At 34.7% G+C, this 18,864-nt stretch overlaps 2 protein-coding genes across 2 annotated transcripts in view; both read right to left on the bottom strand.

Annotated features, from left to right (window-relative positions):
- Positions 1 to 18,864, bottom strand: part of LOC136027058 (proton channel OtopLc-like) — a 428,472-nt gene that overhangs the window by 18,258 nt on the left and 391,350 nt on the right. The window lies entirely within an intron of this gene.
- Positions 124 to 18,864, bottom strand: part of LOC136027061 (uncharacterized) — a gene marked incomplete at its 3' end in the record, with an annotated part of 93,843 nt that continues 75,102 nt past the window's right edge. Inside the window, 1 exon segment of the mRNA XM_065703989.1 lies at positions 124 to 229. Within this exon segment, the coding sequence (XP_065560061.1) occupies positions 124 to 229 (106 nt within the window).

Consider the following 18,864-nt stretch of genomic DNA (forward strand, 5'->3'; position numbering starts at 1 on the left):
CACATTCCCTCCTACTTATCATTAATCACTAAAAAAGAAGTCATTAATTAAATCTTTTCCAAGCCTCTCTTTGTAAGCAAATATCTTCCGTTCCTATCTATGCCAGAAAAGAATTCCACTTACGAATGTTTTTCACCAGTTGTGTTCCACATTTACTCTTTCGACACGATGAAACGTAAACGAACGCCAAAAATAATATTGAAACGTAGTACAAATATAAAAAGAATCCCTGAAAAAATAAAGAATTAAACGGTGTATCCCTCAGTGAAGAGTAAGTATTGAATTAGATTCGTTGGTTAAATTGGTTAAACAACATGGGAGGTTAAATTTCCAACCCAAAGATGAATCTCAAATAAGGATACCTGGTAGTATTTACATCGGAACTAGACTCTTAAAACGAAGATAGAGAGATAATTTCCACTTCATGAATAATCTTGAATATTTTGGGGGCTCAAGTCATAAACTTAAATCTAAAACATGAATTACGATGACAGCTTAGACAAGCTTACATCACCAGATTTAACGCTTTTCAACTTCTCTAATTTCTAATTGAGAAAATCTTTTGAAAAGAATAAAACCTCACAGCAGGGCCATATCTAGGATTTTTTTGGGGAGGGTTGTTTTTTAGGGAGTGAGGGGTATAAAAAATTAAAAAACTCATTAAGAAATTGGCTGTACACATTTTTTTTATGTTTCTACAAATCTGAAAACCCTTTGGGGGAGGGGGGAGCTCAAACCTCTCAGCCCCCCTGGATTACCTTACAGTATAGTAAAAACAAAATCCGTGATTTTTTTTTTACTATATCCTCTGGATCAATCCTTGGGGTTTCAAAACGGTAGAATCTAATAATTCCCGCACATCAGTGAAGAGTAATTAAACCAGATCAAGTCCATTTTCCAGAAAACAAAACCTATGTTTCCATTATGTCTTTTTCAGGCGAAGACGGCCCGAGTGGAAACAGCTAGTTCATCGGATTTGAATTTTCCTATAAACAAAATCTACTTCAAATGCACAGGCTTTGCCATTTGACTCTTGAACAAGAAACAAATATACAGGCCACTTCCCCCGTAAAGATGACACGCTTAACTTTTGTCCAATAAGCTTCCTGAGTCGAGCGACTAAAACTGAACCTTGCAAAGTCCAGCATAATTGTGCAAGAGCAGTAAACAATTGTAAAACTTATTTGCTAATCAAAGTAGCCTATGGCAGGTTTCCCTTGAAAGGAGAAAAAATAAACACAAAAAAAAAATCCAAATTGGTTTGATTGACAATGAAAGAGAATCGGATATTTTAGATTCCTTCACCAACCACTGATCACAGCATAAGTATATATACGAACAGTACGGAATAGTCCTGTACTATACTCTCGATTAAGAATTTATAAAACACGTCAATCTAGACCTATCTTCATGACTGTCTTGCGTGCATTATTAGGGGATAATGGGAAACTATTGCTCTGGCATACTGGGAACTTCCCAGTCAGCGCGCTACAATGTGTGTCATTTTTCAATAAACTTTCCGCTACTGTTCGTATATGCTCTGAGCACTGATACACCCCTACTATAGCATGAATCGGAACTTAAATCATGAATACATAATAAGCTAACAGAATTCCACCTATGTTGAGATGTCAGTGCCATGAAAATGTCAGGAATTAAAAATGGTCAAATTTAATGTTGCAGCCTCTAAATAAGAAGGTTGGGTTATATTCTTTTCTTGTTTTTAATTCGTTAGCAATAAAAAAAAAACAGATAGACCAAGCGTTTCTTCTAATTTTAGAGATTTGATATTTAAAGCATTGAAGAAGAAATAGGCAATGCAAGATTTAAACACACGACCATGATTTCACAGCTTTGACTAAGATACGCTAAATATGATTATCAGTCGTCTCTATTGATGTTTCGATTCTCTTTTTCATTTCTCTAAAGGCCCATTCACAATGAAATTTTACTAATACCAAGGTTTAGCTAGCACTAACTTCAGTCAATTGGAAATTTCACAAAATGTTTCAGCCAATCAGGAACTACTATGAAAAATCTCGATTTTAGAAGGATCTCATTTTGAATTAGCCTTAACCTCCCAACGTATAATCACTGACAGCTATAATTGCACACAACTTTGCTCATTGTGCCTGATTTGCTTTGAACAAAAACGCCAAATTACTCAAATTATATCAAAATTTGTAGCAAACAAGCCACACCCTTCCAATATGACTAAGCTGCTGCTATAATTATAATTTTAAGCCTCGGTGCCCCATACCTTCCTATATATGGGATTAAATAAAAAAACAAGTTTTTTTAAATGAAAGTAAGGAGCGACATTAAAACTTAAAACGAACAGAAATTACTCCGTATATGAAAGGGGCTTTTCCTCCTCGACACCCCGCCCCTTACGCTAAAGTTTTTTATTGTTTTAAAAAGTAGAGTTGCGAGAAAGAATCAAACTTTAGCGCAAGGAGAGGGGTGTCGAGGAGGAAAAGCCCCTTTCATATACGGAGTAATTTCTGTTCGTTTTAAGTTTTAATGTCGCTCCTTACTTTCATTTAAAAAAACTTGTTTTTTTATTTAATTTCTGAAAGTTTTTGAATTAATGCATGTCTGATTTTGGCTCTCTGTACATAAATTATAAAAATGAAATTTGCATATTAATTCTTTTTTTGGCTAAATGGCTTTCTCTTAGTTTTGATCAGACGATTTTGAGAAATAAGGGGTGGGGAAGGAGGTCTAGTTGCCCTCCAATTTTTCGGTTACTTAAAAAGGCAACTAGATCTTTTATTTTTAACGAACGTTTTTATTAGTAAAAAAAAATACGTAACTTAAGAATTAACTTATGTAACAAACTTTTATATTCTTATATTTTTGATTATATATATGAGGGGGTTGGTCCCCTCGTTAATACCTCGCTCTTCACACTAAATCTTGTTTTATCCCAATTCTTTAAGAATGACCCCTGAATCAGAAAGGCCGTAGAATAAATAGTTGAAATCATTAAAAAAAATTTAGCATAAAGAGCGAAGTATTTATCTCCTCCTAAATACCTCGCTCTTTATGCTAGAGTATTTTTTAGAACCCCTCATATGCGTAATAATCTCTGTTCGTTTTAAGTTTTAATGCTTCTCCTTACTTTCAATTGAAAAAAAACTTTTTCATGTTTACGCTTTCATTGTTTTTTTTTATAGTAATGCTAGAAAGTCCTGCGCCCTTTTCATTGAATTTCTCTTCCCCCATGAAATATTCCTCCAAGGAAAGATCCTCCCATATAGCCCCCTCCCCTGAACCCCACACCCAAACCAAAAAAATCCCCCTGATAACGTCGGTACACTTCCCAGTAACCATTACTGTATGTAAACATTGGTCAAAGTTTGTAACTTGCAGCCCCTCCCCCGGGGACTGTGGGGGGTAAGGCATCCCCAAAGACATAGTTATTATGGTTTTCGACTATGCGGAACAAAATGGCTATCTCAAAATTTTGATCCGTTAACTTTGGGGAAAAAATGAGCATGGGAGGGGGCCTAGGTGCCCTCCAATTTTTTTGGTCACTTAAAAAGGGAACTAGAACTTTTCATTTCTGTTAGAATGAGCCCTTTTGCAACACTCTAGGACCACTTGGTCGATACGATGACCCCTGGGAAAAAAAAAAAAAACAAACAAAAAAAAAAAAAACTCGCACCCGTGATTTGTCTTCTGGCAAAAAATACGAAATTCCACATTTTTGTAGATTGGACCTTGAATTTTTGAGTTTTTTCTATAGGGTTCTCTGATACGCTGAATGCGATGGTGTAATTTGTGTTAAGATCCTATGACTTTTAGGGGGTGTTACCCCCTATTTTCCAAAATAAGGCAAATTTTCTCAGGCTCGTAACTTTTGATGACAAAGACTAAATTTGATGAACCTTATATATTTAAAATCAGCATAAAAATCCGATTCTTTTGATATATCTTTTAGCATCGAAATTCCGTTTTTTAGAGTTTCGTTTACTATTGAGCCGGGTCGCTCCTTACTACAGTTCGTTACCACGAACTGTTTGATAACATACAACATGATAAAAGCAGCACATTTCGGAATGTGAAGAGGAAAACTATAAAATCAAGAGCTAAGAGCTCATATGGCACTTGTGACAAGGTCAGAAGAGCCAAGAGCTCATATGGCATGAGCTCTAGTAAAATTTTAATAATCAATAGATTGCTTTAAAAGGAAAATCACAAGTTTAATGCCGGTCGGGATTAAAAATAAGAGCTGTGAGTCACGAGGTCCTTCTAAATGTCAAAATCCATTAAGATCCGATCACCCACTCGTAAGTTAAAAATACCTCAATTTTTCTAATTTTTCCTCTCCCTTCAGCCCCCCCCCCAGATGGTCAAATCAGGGAAAATGACTTTATGAAGTCAATTTGTGCAGCTCCCTGACACACCTACCAATTTTTATCGTCCTAGCACGTCCAGAAGCACCAAACTCGTCAAAGCACTGAATCTCACCCCCTAACTCCCCCAAAGAGAGCGGATCCAGTCCGGCTACGTCAATCACGAATCTATGACATTTACAAGCGTTTTCCAAGATTTGCAGTTTCCCCCTCCAACTCCCTCCAATCTCAACAGATCTGGTCGGGATTTGAAATAAGAGCTCTGAGACATGAGTTCCTTCTAAATATCGAATTTGATTAAGATCCGGTCACCCGTTCTTAAGTTAAAAATACCTCAATTTTTCAAATTTTTCCAACTTAACAACCCACAGCTCCCCCAAAGAGAACGGATCCGTTCCAAGTATGTCAATTACGTATCTATAACTTGTGCTTATTCTTCCCATCAAGTTTCATCCCAATCTCTCCACTCTAAGCGTTTTCCAAGATTTCCGGTTTCCCCCTCCAACTCCCTCCAATGTCACTGGATCTAGTCGGGATTTAAAATCAGAGTTCTAAAGCAGAAGATCCTTTTCAATACTAAATTTCATTAAGATCTTAACACCCGTTGGTAAGTTACAAATACCTCATTTTTTCTAATTTTTCCGAATTACTCCCCACAAACACCAAAAACAAGAAAAATAATAGGGAATTGGATATAGGGCCGAAATATTCATTCTAATTTGTTTCCCACTGTCTTAAAAAATTCCCTATTGTTCTTCTTGTTTTTGGTGTTTGTGATGGAAAGGCAGTGTGGTCTTCGTCGTTATTTATGATTTACTCCCCCCCCTCCAACTGCGCCAAAGAAAGCGGGACGGTCCGGTTATGTAAGTCACTTATCTTGGACTTGCGCTTATTCTACCCACCAAGTTTCATCCTGATCTCTCCGCTTTAAGCGTTTTCCAAGATTTCCGCCCCCCCCCCCCAATGACATTGGATCCGGTCAGGAATTAAAATAAGAGATCTGAATTACGAGGTCCTTCTAAATATGAAATTTCATAAAGATCCGACCATTTCTTCGTAAGTTAAGAATACCTCATTTTTTTAATGTTTTAGAATAAACCCTTCCCCTCCAACTCCCCCAAAGAGAGCGGATCCGTTCCGGTTATGTCAATCACGTATCTAGGACTTGTGCTTATTTTTCCCACCAAGTTTCATCCCGATCCCTCCACTCTAAGCATTTTCCAAAATTTTAGGTCCCCCTCCTCAATGTCACCGGATCCTGTCGGGATTTAAAATAAGAGCTCTGAGACACGATTTCCTTCCAAACATTAAACTCCATTAAGATCTGAGAACTCCTTCGCAAGTTAAATATACCTCATTTTTTCTAATTTTTCAGAATTATCCCCCCCCCCCCAAATAGAGCGGATCCGTTCCGGTTATGTCAATCACGCATTTAGGACTTGTGATTATTTTTCCCACCAAGTTTCATCCTGATCCCTCGGCTCTAAGCGTTTTCCAAGATTTTAGGCTCCCCCCCAACTCCTCCCAATGTCACCGGATATGGTCGGGATTTAAAATGAGAGCTCTGAGACACAATATCCTTCGAAACATCAAATTTCAATAATCCTTCATAAGTTAAAAATACCTAATTTTTCCGAATTAACCCTCCCCCCAACTCCCCCAAAGAGACCAGATCTTTTCCGGTTATGTCAATCACGTATCTAGGACTTGTGCTTATTTTTCCCACCAAGTTTTATCCCGATCCCCCCACTCTTAAGCGTTTACCAAGGTTTTAGGTTTCCCCACCCCAATATCACCTGATCCGGTCAGTATTTAAAATAAGAGCTCTGAGACACGATATTCCTCCCAACATCAAATTTCATTAAGATCTGATCACCCGTTCGTAAGTTACAAATACCTCCTTTTTTCTAATTTTTCCGATTTAACCCCCCCCCCCCATCCTCCCACCCCCCCCCCCCCCAGATGGTCAAATCAGGGAAAAGACAATTTCTAATGTAATCTGGTCTGGTTCCTGATGCACTCGCCAAATTTCATCGTCCTAGATTACCTGAAAGTGCCTAAAGTAGCAAAACCGGGACAGAGAGACCGATAGAATTTGCGATCGCTATATGTCACTTGGTTAATACCAAGTGCCATAAAAAGTGGCAATTCATACATCCCATTAGTGCAGGTAAGGGGGAGTCTTGGGGCTTGACAGCCATTCCTCCCATAAAAGAATTATGTTGGGTATACTAAACTTTCAAGTTTTTACTAAACCTTTATATATGTATCGTCTTCTGACTCTTCTCGTTGAAAAATATTGTTATGTATAAACCCTTGTCGGAAGCCTAATTTGTTTATATGATTTTTTCTTTCCTTTTCTGCATGATAACCTAATTTTAAATCATGCCAATTACTTTAATTAAGCAAATCACGTCTCCGAACAAAAATTTGTCTCTTCAGGTATAAAATATCTTTTCATCTTTTTTACATCGCTATCTTGGAACATCTTTATCTAATAACAGAGCTAGCTCAAGCGACCTAGTTCTATGTACGCAAAATTTGCATATTTCGTGTAAAAAAAATACAAAAAAATATTTTTTTGTAAAAATTTGCAATATCTAAATGATCTTTTGTACATAGCTTTTCTGGAACGTCTCTACCTAATACCAGAAGCTAGATCAAACGACCTTTCTCTGTAAGCATTAAATTAAAAAAACTAGTTTTTTTAACTGAAAGTAAGGAGCGACATTAAAACTTAAAACGAACAGAAATTACTCCGTATATGAAAGCGGCTGTTCCCTTCTCAACACCCAGCTCTTTACGCTAACGTTTGACTCTTTCTCTCAAATCTACTTTGTTAAACAGTAAAAAAATTTAGCGTAAAGAGTGGGGCGTTGAGACGGGAACAGCCCCTTTCATACACCGAGTAATTTCTGTTCGTTTTAAGTTTTAATGTCGTTCCTTACTTTCAGTTAAAAAACTAAGTTTTTTTTATTTAATTTCTGAACGTTTTTTAATTCATGCATGTTTGATTTTATCTCTCCGCACATAAATTATTAAAATGAAATTTGCATATTAATTCTTTTTTTGGCTAAATGGCTTTCTTTTAGTTTTGATCAGACGATTTTGAGAAAAAAGGGGAGGAGGCCTAGTTGCCCTCCAATTTTTCGGTTACTTAAAAAGGTAACTAGAACTTATAATTTTTAACGAACTTTTTTATTAGTAAAAAATATACGAAACTTAAGAATTAAATTACGTAACAAACTTCTATATTCTTATATTTTTATTATGTATATGAGGGGGTTTGTCCCCTCGTTAATACCTCGCTCTTTACACCAAAGCTTAAATTTTGTCCCAATTCTAAAAATACTTTAGCACAAAGAGCGAGGTATTTAGGAGAAGAACCCCTCATATGCGTAATAATTTCTGTTCGTTCTCAGTTTTAGTGCTGCTCCTTACTTTCAGCTAAAAAAAAACTTTTTCATGTTTATTTTTTATTGTCTTTTTTTACAATAATGCTAGAAAATCCTGCCCCCCCCCCCTTCATTGAATTTCTCTTCCCCCATGACATATTCCTCCAATGAAAGATCCTCGCAAATAGCCCCCTCCCCTCGACACCCCCCTCCAATCAAAAATTCCCCTGAAAACGTCTTTACACTTCCCAATAACCATTACTGTATGTAAAAACTGGTCAAAGTTTGTAACTTGTATGTGTAAATAACGTAACCTTAAATTATGGTTTTCGACTATGCTGAACAAAATGGCTATCTCAAAATTTTGATCCGTTGACTTTGGGTAAAAGATGAGCTTGGAAGGGGGCCTAGGTGCCCTCCAATTTTTTGATCACTTAAAAAGGGCACTAGAACTTTTCATTTTCGTTAGAATGAGCCCTCTTGCGACATTCCAGGACCACTTGGTCGTTACGATCACCCTTGAGAAATAAAAAACAAACAAACAAATAAACACGCACCCGAGATCGGTCTTCTGGCCAAAAATACGAAGTTCCACATTTTTGTAGATAGGAGCTTGAAACTTTCACAATTGAGTTCTCTGATACGCTGAATGCGATGGTGTGATTTTCGTTAAGATTCTGTGACTTTTAAGGGATGTATCCCCCTATTTTCCAAAATAAGGCAAATTTTCTCAGGCTCGTAACTTTTGATGACAAAGACTAAATTTGATGAAACTTATATATTTAAAATCAGCATGAAAATCCAATTCATTTGATGTATTTTTTAGTGTTTCTAGAGTTTCGTTTACTATTGAGCCGGGTCGCTCTTTACTACAGTTCGTTACCACGAGCTGTTTGATAATTTGCATATTAAAAAAAAAATTACAAAACATTATTTTATGCGAAAATTACAAAGTATATATATATGATCTTATTTACATCGATATCCTGGAAAGTCTCTACCTAATAGCAGGTCTAGCTCAAACGACCCAATTCTCTGTACACATAATTCGCACATTTTTTGTAAAAAAAAAAATCAAAAAAAATTAATTTTTGTAAAATTTACACAGTATATAAATGATCTTTTTTACAACGCTTTTCTGGAACGTCTCTACCCAATAGCAAAACTAGCTCAAATGACCTAGTTCTCTGTGTGCATAATTTGCATAGTTTTTTTGTAAAGAAAAAATTTACAAGAATAATTTTTTTGTAAAAATTAAGCGGTATCTAAATGGTCTTCTTACATCGCTTTTTTAGGAGCCTTTATACTAGATAGCAGAGATAGCTCAAACGACCTAGTTCTCAGAACGCATAATTTGCATATATTTAGTAAAAAAAAATACAAAAAAATGTTTTTTGTAAAAATTTCGTAGTATCTAAATGATGTTTTTTTACATCGCGTTTCTGGAATGTCTCTACTTAACAGCAGAGTTAGTTCAAATGACCTAGTTCTCAGTACGCATAATTAATATGTTTTTTTTTATTCCGAAAAAAAGTCTAGAAATAAAAAAAAGGTACAATAAGAATAGAAATCATTATGTTCCCGACACAGCACAGACAAAAAACGCCAATTAGGATAGCTTCATATGAAGTGGTGAAATTAAATCGTTAATGAGCATTCTCAAACATACATAAACAGCCTGGGATGTTATATTCCAGTCAAGAGACGCATCACAAATAAGTATAGGTCTACGTTGTAGTATTTATATGGGGATTAGAGTCTAAAAAGTGTATATATACAAAAAGAAAATCCATAATTTAAGGATAATCTAAAAATATTTTGAGGGGTCAAGTCATAAATTATAATCTAAAACCTGAATTATGATGACAGCTTAGGCAATCATACATTGTTAGATTTAACGCTTTTCCATTGGCCTATTTTGCCATTAAGTAAGAAAGATAGTAAAAAAAAATAAACCTTACAGCATTGTAAAAAAATTTGTATGCGATTTTTTAACCGTATCCTTTGGATCTAACCTTACGGTTTGAATGTAGTCTGGTTTTCATGGGGGTCATATGGTTTCACTATGGAATCAACCTTAATTGGTTTATTCTAATTGTATAATACAGCCCCTTTTTCTTCAGTGACAAGTTCAGAAATCAAGAAGCGGAAATCAATTATTGCTAAAGCAACTCGAGGAATTCCTATTCAATCAATGTGCCTATTCAATGTTGAAACAAGTCGAATAATTCTTATTCAATCTAAGTTTAGGGGCAGACTAATATCTATCTTTACAAGAACTTGACCTTAAAATCGAAAGATTAATTTAAAATTATAAAATCTAAACTAGCAATAAAATATATTAAAATTCGAATCATTATGCCTAAACAAGGAATAAAATTAAAAAGATCAAAACTAAACTTAGGATTGTACATAGCACTTAAGATAATGCTTCTTCAATTTCTTTTTTTTTTTTTTTTGTTAAAGAAATTTTAGCCTAGTATCTCTGATGAAAAAAAAAAGAATAGTAGTTCCAAATACACCTCAACGTGAAAATAAAGAAAAAGAGATGAAAGAAAACTACAACATCGCCTCTTACTTCACAAACCTCTAATCCCATGGTTTTCTTTACATTTTACAATTTCAAATTATGAAAAAAAACGATATGAAAAAGGAGCATAAAAACCACCTATCAAAGTCAACATATTCAAAATCCCTCAAGCGAAGATTTCAACCCTCCATCTGCAAAATACATATTTCCTTATTTTCCCCGGGAACAAAGGTCACAGCTGCGTGTTTATTTGTTGATTGCTTATTTTCTGCTTTCTCAAGGATGATTTTGTCGAACCGATAGTCGTAGAATATTGGGAGAAGGCTCATTCAACCGTAAAGTCAAAGTTCTAGTAGTCTTTTTAATTATTAAAAATATATCATGCTATAGCAAAGTGTCAATTCTGGTCATTTTCTGAAAATTTGTGCAAAACAACCATTTTGGATGTTTAGAGCCAAAATACTATCTAGTGAAATTCTGAGATAGCCAATTAGTTTAGATTTATCAAAATGCTATTTATATAGCCTCCCAGCTACACAACCCCAACAACTCCATGGTAGCTCTGCTGCTCCTAAACATATACGCAATCCATAGAACACGAATGGTTTCCATATGTTTATGAAGCAATACTAATGGTCATAAGGTAACGCATGTTTGCGAAATACCCTAAATTTTTTAATTGCCAAGCCAAGTCATTTCTTTGGACTATCCGCAAGATTCTTGAATTTCACCCTGAAGCTTGGGATCTCGGGAAGAGCATAAGAGTATATATCAAACATAAACGAAAAATATTACGGAAACGTAAAAATATTGTAACTACCAAACCTGCGTATGAAGTCTGTCAGTGCCTTTTAGAGCAACTCTTCATAGTTCCCATGCTACTGCTAATAATTACACGATTTCTGGAGGATGGAAGTGCAAGTGAACGTCTGTAAATTCATTTATAGATGCCTCTAGAGTAACTCCTGACAGCTCTCGCGCTAGTATTAACAATTAGCTACTCTCTGGCCCGTTTGTATGATTTCGTTTCAGGTTGAGAGCCAACATCTCTAAGGGGCGAGGTTTTGGTTAAGGAAGGAGGCAAGTTCTCAAATTAACAAACTGCATGGACGCTAGTCTACAGTATCCCATATTATTTTCATGTTTAAAAGTGATTTTAGGTTATTCCTATTGGCTATATGAACGAATATATTACAATGCTGAAAATACACAAGAAAATACCCCAAGGAGATAGAGATGCATAACTTCACTATGCGATCTAAAATTAGTACAGTATAACAAATGCATCGTGTCCAAAGTCACTGTTGTTTGAAGTACTAGATTCAAACAATTTATATTTCTAATTTTGTACCCTTTCACCATTATTAGTGCTCTTTCAACACATACTGGTTGTTAAGTGTTATGTGCTAATAGCTAAGAGCTTGAAACGTCTACAGCTGGGTCCCCTGACAAGGGAATCTAATGGCGTGATTTTCATGAAAATCACTTGACTTTTGGGGGGTGTTTCTTCCCTTTTTCGATAATCAGGCAAATTTTCTCAGGCTCATAGATTTAAATTTATAATATTAAATCTAATGCATTTTAAATATTCGGTGTCAGCATAAAATGCCGATCATTTTGGTGTCTCAGTTTTATTAAAAATCGGTTTTTTAGAGTTTTGGTTTCTATTGGCCCGGGTCGCTCCTTAATTACTTAGAGCTCGTTGTAGAGCTAGTTCATAGATCCGATAAGAAGAATATTAGCACTATTAAATATTATATTAATATTATAATATTATATTTAATAATAATATTTAATAATATAATATTTACGAAACAAATAATTGAAGAAAAAACGGGTTTAATTTTTTTAAATAAAGCAGTGACAACAAAATAAAATAAAAACTACACTTTAACTAACAAAAAATAAAAATACTCCGAATATTTCGGCCCCACCTCCGGGAGCCTTTCTCAACGGGAAAAAAAAAACAAAAAGGGAGAAAATTACAACAATTTAAGACTATTTTTAAGACATTTTAACACTTTCCTATGCAGAGGAAAGTGCCAATAGAAACAATTATTGCAGTTTTTTCTAAAGTTACAGTCAAGTGCGGGAGTGTTTGTTTTAAAAATGTGAGTTCTTGTTTCTTTTATATTTGATTGTTTATATTTTTAGTTTGGTTTAGTTGTCGTGGCATTTTTAAAATGTCTTAAAAATAGTCTTAAATTGTTGTAATTTTCTCCCTTTTTGTTTTTTTTTTTCCCGTTGAGAAAGGCTCCCGGAGGTGGGGCCGAAATATTCGGAGTATTTTTATTTTTTGTTAGTTAAAGTGTAGTTTTTATTTTATTTTGTTGTCACTGCTTTATTTAAAAAAATTAAACCCGTTTTTTCTTCAATTATTTGTTTCGTAAATGGAAAAGCAGTGTGGTCTAAGAAATTATTTAATATAATATTTATTTATATTAATATAAATTATTAATAAATATTAATAATAAATATACTCAAAATATATAATAATAAATTATTATAAATATATTAATAAATATTAATAATATTAATATAATATAATATTTATTAATAATATTTATTTAATAATATAATATTATATTATAATAATTAATAATATTATATTAATATTATTTAAATATTAGCACTATATAATTCAAGTGTACAATTTTTAAAAGAAGGCGCCAACAAGACTTTTAAGGGAAAGGTTGACAAGAACCCTGCGTAAACTTGTTGTAATCAGTCAGTGCCTTAATAAATTGAAAATTAGAATTGTTTCGCTTTTTCGTTGGTATTACTCATACTTCTTAATAACGTCATGAAAAAAATAGACATAAATACCATAGCTCCAAAGCCAAGTTCGAATACCCAACAGTAATACCATAACAATATACTATTAATTAGTCAATGGTCAAAGGCCAAAGACTATAAACAAAATTCGGTTTGCAACACAGAAATTTTGACACTCCCTGACTGGTTTTTTATTAGTACATTGATACAATACAGCCGAAGCATTGAAATACGGTATTAAAGTAGGATATGAAAACCTACGCGTTTATGAGTTCAAAGCGATTCCCCGTTGTTATAACATTTGCCGGTCCCCTGAACATCTCCAGTCGTCTTATTTTAGTGCAACATCAAAATTTGCGCGATGTGCCGGTCCCCATGTTTCAGAAAGAGATTCGCCTTGCAATTTGGTGTGCAAACTGCGGAGGCAATAATGTTTCGTTTAGCTTCACATGTCCAAAACTGAAAACAATTGCAAGTCGTAATTTGCCAAAAACTAATTAATGTCTGTATCAGTATCTTTAATATTTATGGGACAAAAAAACAAGGATCTTAGCCTACCATTGATGAAGTTTGACATTGTATGCTTTCAAGAATATCTTTTGACAGGAACGAATGTCAATTTCCTGCGCCGCAGTGCTAATCACTTTGCTTTCACAACAAATCCTATTTCAACTTTTGGACGGCCTTCCGGGGGCTTAGCATATGTTATAAAAAAAAGCTCAGCTTTTTGTCTCCGTCATATTATTTTTTTGACGAGCATTTTCTAGCTATAAGACTCGGCAAAACTGTTTTTAATTAATACATATATGCCTCATGATGAGAAGAATATGACTTCTCTGAATAACCTCTCCAAAGTATGAGCAAGTTTAAAAACTCTCCTCCATAGAATAAGCAAGAATGGTTACTAATTTATTATTATTGGTGATATGAACACTAACATAAAGCTTGATTCTGTGCGTTCTATGAACCTTCTTGATAGTCTTCCTGATTACAGAACAACTGCGAAGGATCTATTTTTTTCGTACGTCCATAATCCTGGCAGCCAATCGGATAGATAGATAGATAGATAGATAAAGTGTATTTCAAAAACCCGTGGGCCATATACACACAAAATATAAATAAATAACAAACAAGCAAGGAAATTAACAACAGTACGAACACGCACAAAAAAACAGAATTCAACGCAAAAAATACCAAATCTAACTACAAAAGAAATTAATCATATAAAACTTTTTCTTCTTATTAAAGATTTTTTCTATATATACTCCCACTCGAAATATTGTGGTTGGGTTACTATTTTGTAGAATACCCGGAAGCATCAAATTAATCCCATGCAAATAAATTTCCCGTAAATCCAAGAGCACCGGGCATTTCCGGAGAAAATGATCCAAGTCTTCATCATCATCTTTACAAAGAGGACAAAGATACCGCCTATCAGGACCAACTATCATTTTATTTTTGTCGAACGTTTTTTGCCTGTTCTGGATTGGAAGACAATTTGCCCTAAGCTGAATCCAACGACGTAGAATCATAGCCGGTAAATTAAGTTTAAAATAAACTTCCTCCCCAAAACTAGGTTTTGCCTGATTATAATGTTGTAGGGTTGTAGAATCAAGAACCAGCCCTTGCCAATGCTGAATTTCCTGACTCTCTAATATAAATCATACCTGGCTTTCTAAATTTGCTGGTACATCGCGAGAGCAAAGACCATTATTCCATAAATAAGGCATTCCTACTTTTTCTAGTAATGATTTAATTTGGGATGGCCACGAGGTTTTTAAACCACATTTCAACATCTCTTCATATGCCACTCTTACTAGTCTATCTTCATTACTCTTAGTTAACTTCAACCAGAATCTAAGCATTAAAATATACCTACGTAGCTTTAAAGAAAACAGGCCCATATCACCTTTCAGAATCTGTGAATGAGTTGTCTGATGTAAACCAAACACTCTTTTATAATACTGGAGCTGAAGGGACTCCAGTTGCTGCACCGTTTCTCCACCCCATATCTCTGCTCCATATTCTATTACGGGTAAAATTTTTGTGTTAAATATTCTTTTATGCATTTTTAGGTTTTTGATCCCCATTATCGTCGGGTTTCTAAATATAGCTGACATGACCACCCTACCTCTCTTAATTATTTCATCAACATGACTCCTTAGGCTTCCATTTTCCGATAAGATAAAGCCTAAATATTTTATTCTTTTACTTATAAATAGTTCCTTATTATTAAATTTAAACGTATATTTTTCATCGTCCCCAACCTTCCTTTTTTTAAAAATAACAACTTCGCTCTTTTCAGTATTCAGCCTTAACTTTTTTATATGCAAATATTCATCTATGAGATTCAAAAGAGTCTGTAGATCTTGCGGTTTATTAGCCACCAAAGCAATATCATCTGCAAATAATAAGAGAGATAGTTTTTGAGTCCCTAGGCTAACTTTCGGAGCCCATCTATTCTCTAGAAAATTAACAACATCATTAATAAAAATATTAAACAACTTAGGTGAAAGGGTGCTGCCCTGTTTTACTCCCCGCTTAATATCAAAAAGCTTCGAAAACCTATTACCAACTTGAATGATTCCACTCACACAAGTATACATGCTCACTATCAATCTAACAAATGAATGGGGAAGGCCAATATTTAGCATGGCATCCTTCAATAACTCTCTGTCGACACTATCAAAAGCCTTATGGAGATCCAGAAATCCCACATAAAGACAAGTTTTACCCTTTCCATATTTATCTATTAATGCCTTTAAAATAAACACACTATCTGTCGTCCCATACCCTGTCCTGAAACCTCCTTGTTCCTCATGTATTAAATTATTTGTATTTAACCAATTGGAAAGCCTGGTATCTAACATTTTCTCCAAAACCTTACTTAAAGCAGGGACAAGTGCTATTAAACGATAATTTTCATGAGCCTTCGGGTTTCCTCTCTTAAAAAGTGGTATAAACAATGATGTCTTCCAAGCGCTTGGCCATTGCCCTGACCTTAACACCTTATTACAAAGAAGAACAATTATCGGTATCAAAATGGAAAGAAAATTCTTAAATAACAATATTGGTATACCATCAACACCCGCAGCAGTACCACCTTTTAAATTCTTAAATATTGACTTAATCTCTTGGCCATTCACATCACCCACTAAATCGTAATTATGTTCTCTCATGGGATAAATAACCATCTCTGGGGTATGCGCTACCTCCTGAAGATCTGCACAAACACCTTCTAAATTATTTAGGTAATCAGGCCATGAATCAGCTTCCGGAACAGCCTGGGTATTAACATTTCTCCTTCCACAATCATTCTTTATATAGCCCCAAAACCTTTTAAAATCTTTATTTCTAAAATCATCAGCGATATCCAGTTTCTTCTTATGCTCGTACTCTTTTTTTTTCTTTTTATTAAACTTTTATATTCTCTTCTTTTATCTTTATAATTAGCCAATTTTAGACTTTGATCTTCCGCGCTATCAAATTCATTCAAACGATTTAATAAATATTTTGCTTCTTCTTTCATTAACTTGCAATCCAAGTCAAAATATCCCTCATTCTTTTTTAATTTTTTAGTTAGGCCACATGATTCTGCACAACTGCCCATTATTTCATATAACAGCATAATTACACTATGTGCATCTTTTTCATTGTCTTCTAACGCTTTCAAATTATTTTTTACATGCGAGTCCAAGAGCTCCCTTCTAAATGCCTCAATATCTTTATCTGTTAAATCATTTCTAATTCGTTTTCCTAAACCTATTTTTCTATAATCCGCATTATAGAAATTTCTTAGTCGTGAACCGTGTTTCGCAAACTGCCCAATCTTCACCTCAAGCATAATAGCTCTATGATCAGATCCAACTAAATCTAATACTCCCATATTTATTGATTCAGGTACAAATTATTGCGCCTTCGACATATTGATATTGATCATGTGATTTTTTCCCCGTTTATTGCGCCTTCAACATTGCACGTCCACGAAGATGAGCAGGATATTAATTAACTTCACCTATCACTCTACTTTTCGATTAGAACAAATAGTACAGCCCAGGCATATTCTACTGCCTCTAAATGGTTTGTTCGGAGTAACTGAAAAAAATGCAAATATGTCACTAAATATTTCAACCCTAGTCATACTCCTTGGTTCTTTACGTGTATGAAGTACAAGGAAACCAGTATGGCCGTCTGACCCTGAACTGAAAATCATGGAAAATAAAGCCAAATTGTGGCTGAGGATCTGGATTGATAATAGTCAACCACTATTCAGGAATGTATTAGAAATAAAACAAAAACTAAGCGTGTGTTTAAAAACGACTGCGATCAAGTCGACATAAAGGGTTAGATTCTCCTACCATCAAGAATGAATGGGAAGAAGTGATTAATTCATCTAAATTAGATAACTCAGCAAATCTTAAGTGTCTAGTGTCTAGAACCACTAAGTGCTTCTAGTGTCTAGTGTCTAAAGTGTTTAAGTGTCTAGTAACAAAAGTGTCTAGGAACCACTGCTTTTCCTATCCAGAGTAAGATTTTTATCCCCGCTACAATTTTACTATCTGATTGAAAATGCTTCTTGACCATCGCATGACTTTTCAGGCTACTTTTTGAAAGTGTGAGTATTTTGTGAGCGGTCAATGATAAGAACCCAAACGGTTTCAAGCGATTGGTTCTTGATGGTCACATTAGTAAGCAGCTTCGTTTGCATGAATTGTATAATGAGTTAACAAGACAATAGAAAAACTAATATACCTTGGTACTTCTCATTCCTATTCCTGAAAAAAACAAAATGTTTCACCCTTAACTCCTTATTCCTAGCTCCTACCCTCCAGTTCTGCATTTGCAGCTGTGGCATTTCGAAAATCACTATGCTATACGGCAAAGTTCTAAAAGTGCGAAAAATACAAAATAAATTTTTTTGATATTATTCAGCTATACGAACAAGTTATAGTGCATACACAGACGATTTTTTCTGGCCTTTCAGACACGGAATAATTTCGAAATCAAAGGCTAGAATTCCCAACTGTTTCGTCGAACGAAAGAAGGAGGCATAACAAGTCTTGAAAATGTTAAACACCTCCAATTATATTGAGACCCAGAAGAGATATGTACGGTATCAATCGATTCACACAGGTTAGTTTCAATCGCTTAGGGTGAAAGTGTCAGTTTCAAAAAACAAGCCACACATTACTTTTTTAATCACACAGTACAATTGCCAAAGCCATTTTTGGCCACTTTTAAATTCTTTTGCCACTATCTCTGTCAAGATATCCCCTAGCCTACAAACTAGGCTGCACAGTACAGTCTTGAAATTAAATATCTTGTTATTGAAGTTGCATATACTAGAGGATAGAGTGGAGCGTTTCCCACAGAGATTTTGACCCCTCCCGAAAATTTTGAGATATGTGAATGGATATTTACAAATGTTTATATGTTTATTGAGAAAATAGCGTTTAATTAAAAGATCAAACTCCAATCTATTAAAGTTCCGAATCATCTTATAGACTTTTTGCCTTGCTTGTCCAAGTGTGAATTTATCAGCCCTAAAAGTAGTAATAGCCTACTTGAATAAGCACAAGTAAACTAGGTAGGGGCGGATTCAGGATTTACTTTGGGGGGCACAATAGATTACTTCAATAAACTTGCGAACAGCGAAACACCGGCAATTTAATGGGAACCTCAACAATTATGTGTCGTAGATAGGTAGCGGAAACAGTCATAGAATTAATCTACAATCTAGTGAGGGTTAAAGTTCTAATAAATCTGCTGAAATTAAAATGGTATAAAAATATCGATACAAAAA

The sequence above is a fragment of the Artemia franciscana genome, chromosome 5 (genome assembly GCF_032884065.1).
Source record: "Artemia franciscana chromosome 5, ASM3288406v1, whole genome shotgun sequence".
NCBI classification, from domain to species: domain Eukaryota; kingdom Metazoa; phylum Arthropoda; class Branchiopoda; order Anostraca; family Artemiidae; genus Artemia; species Artemia franciscana.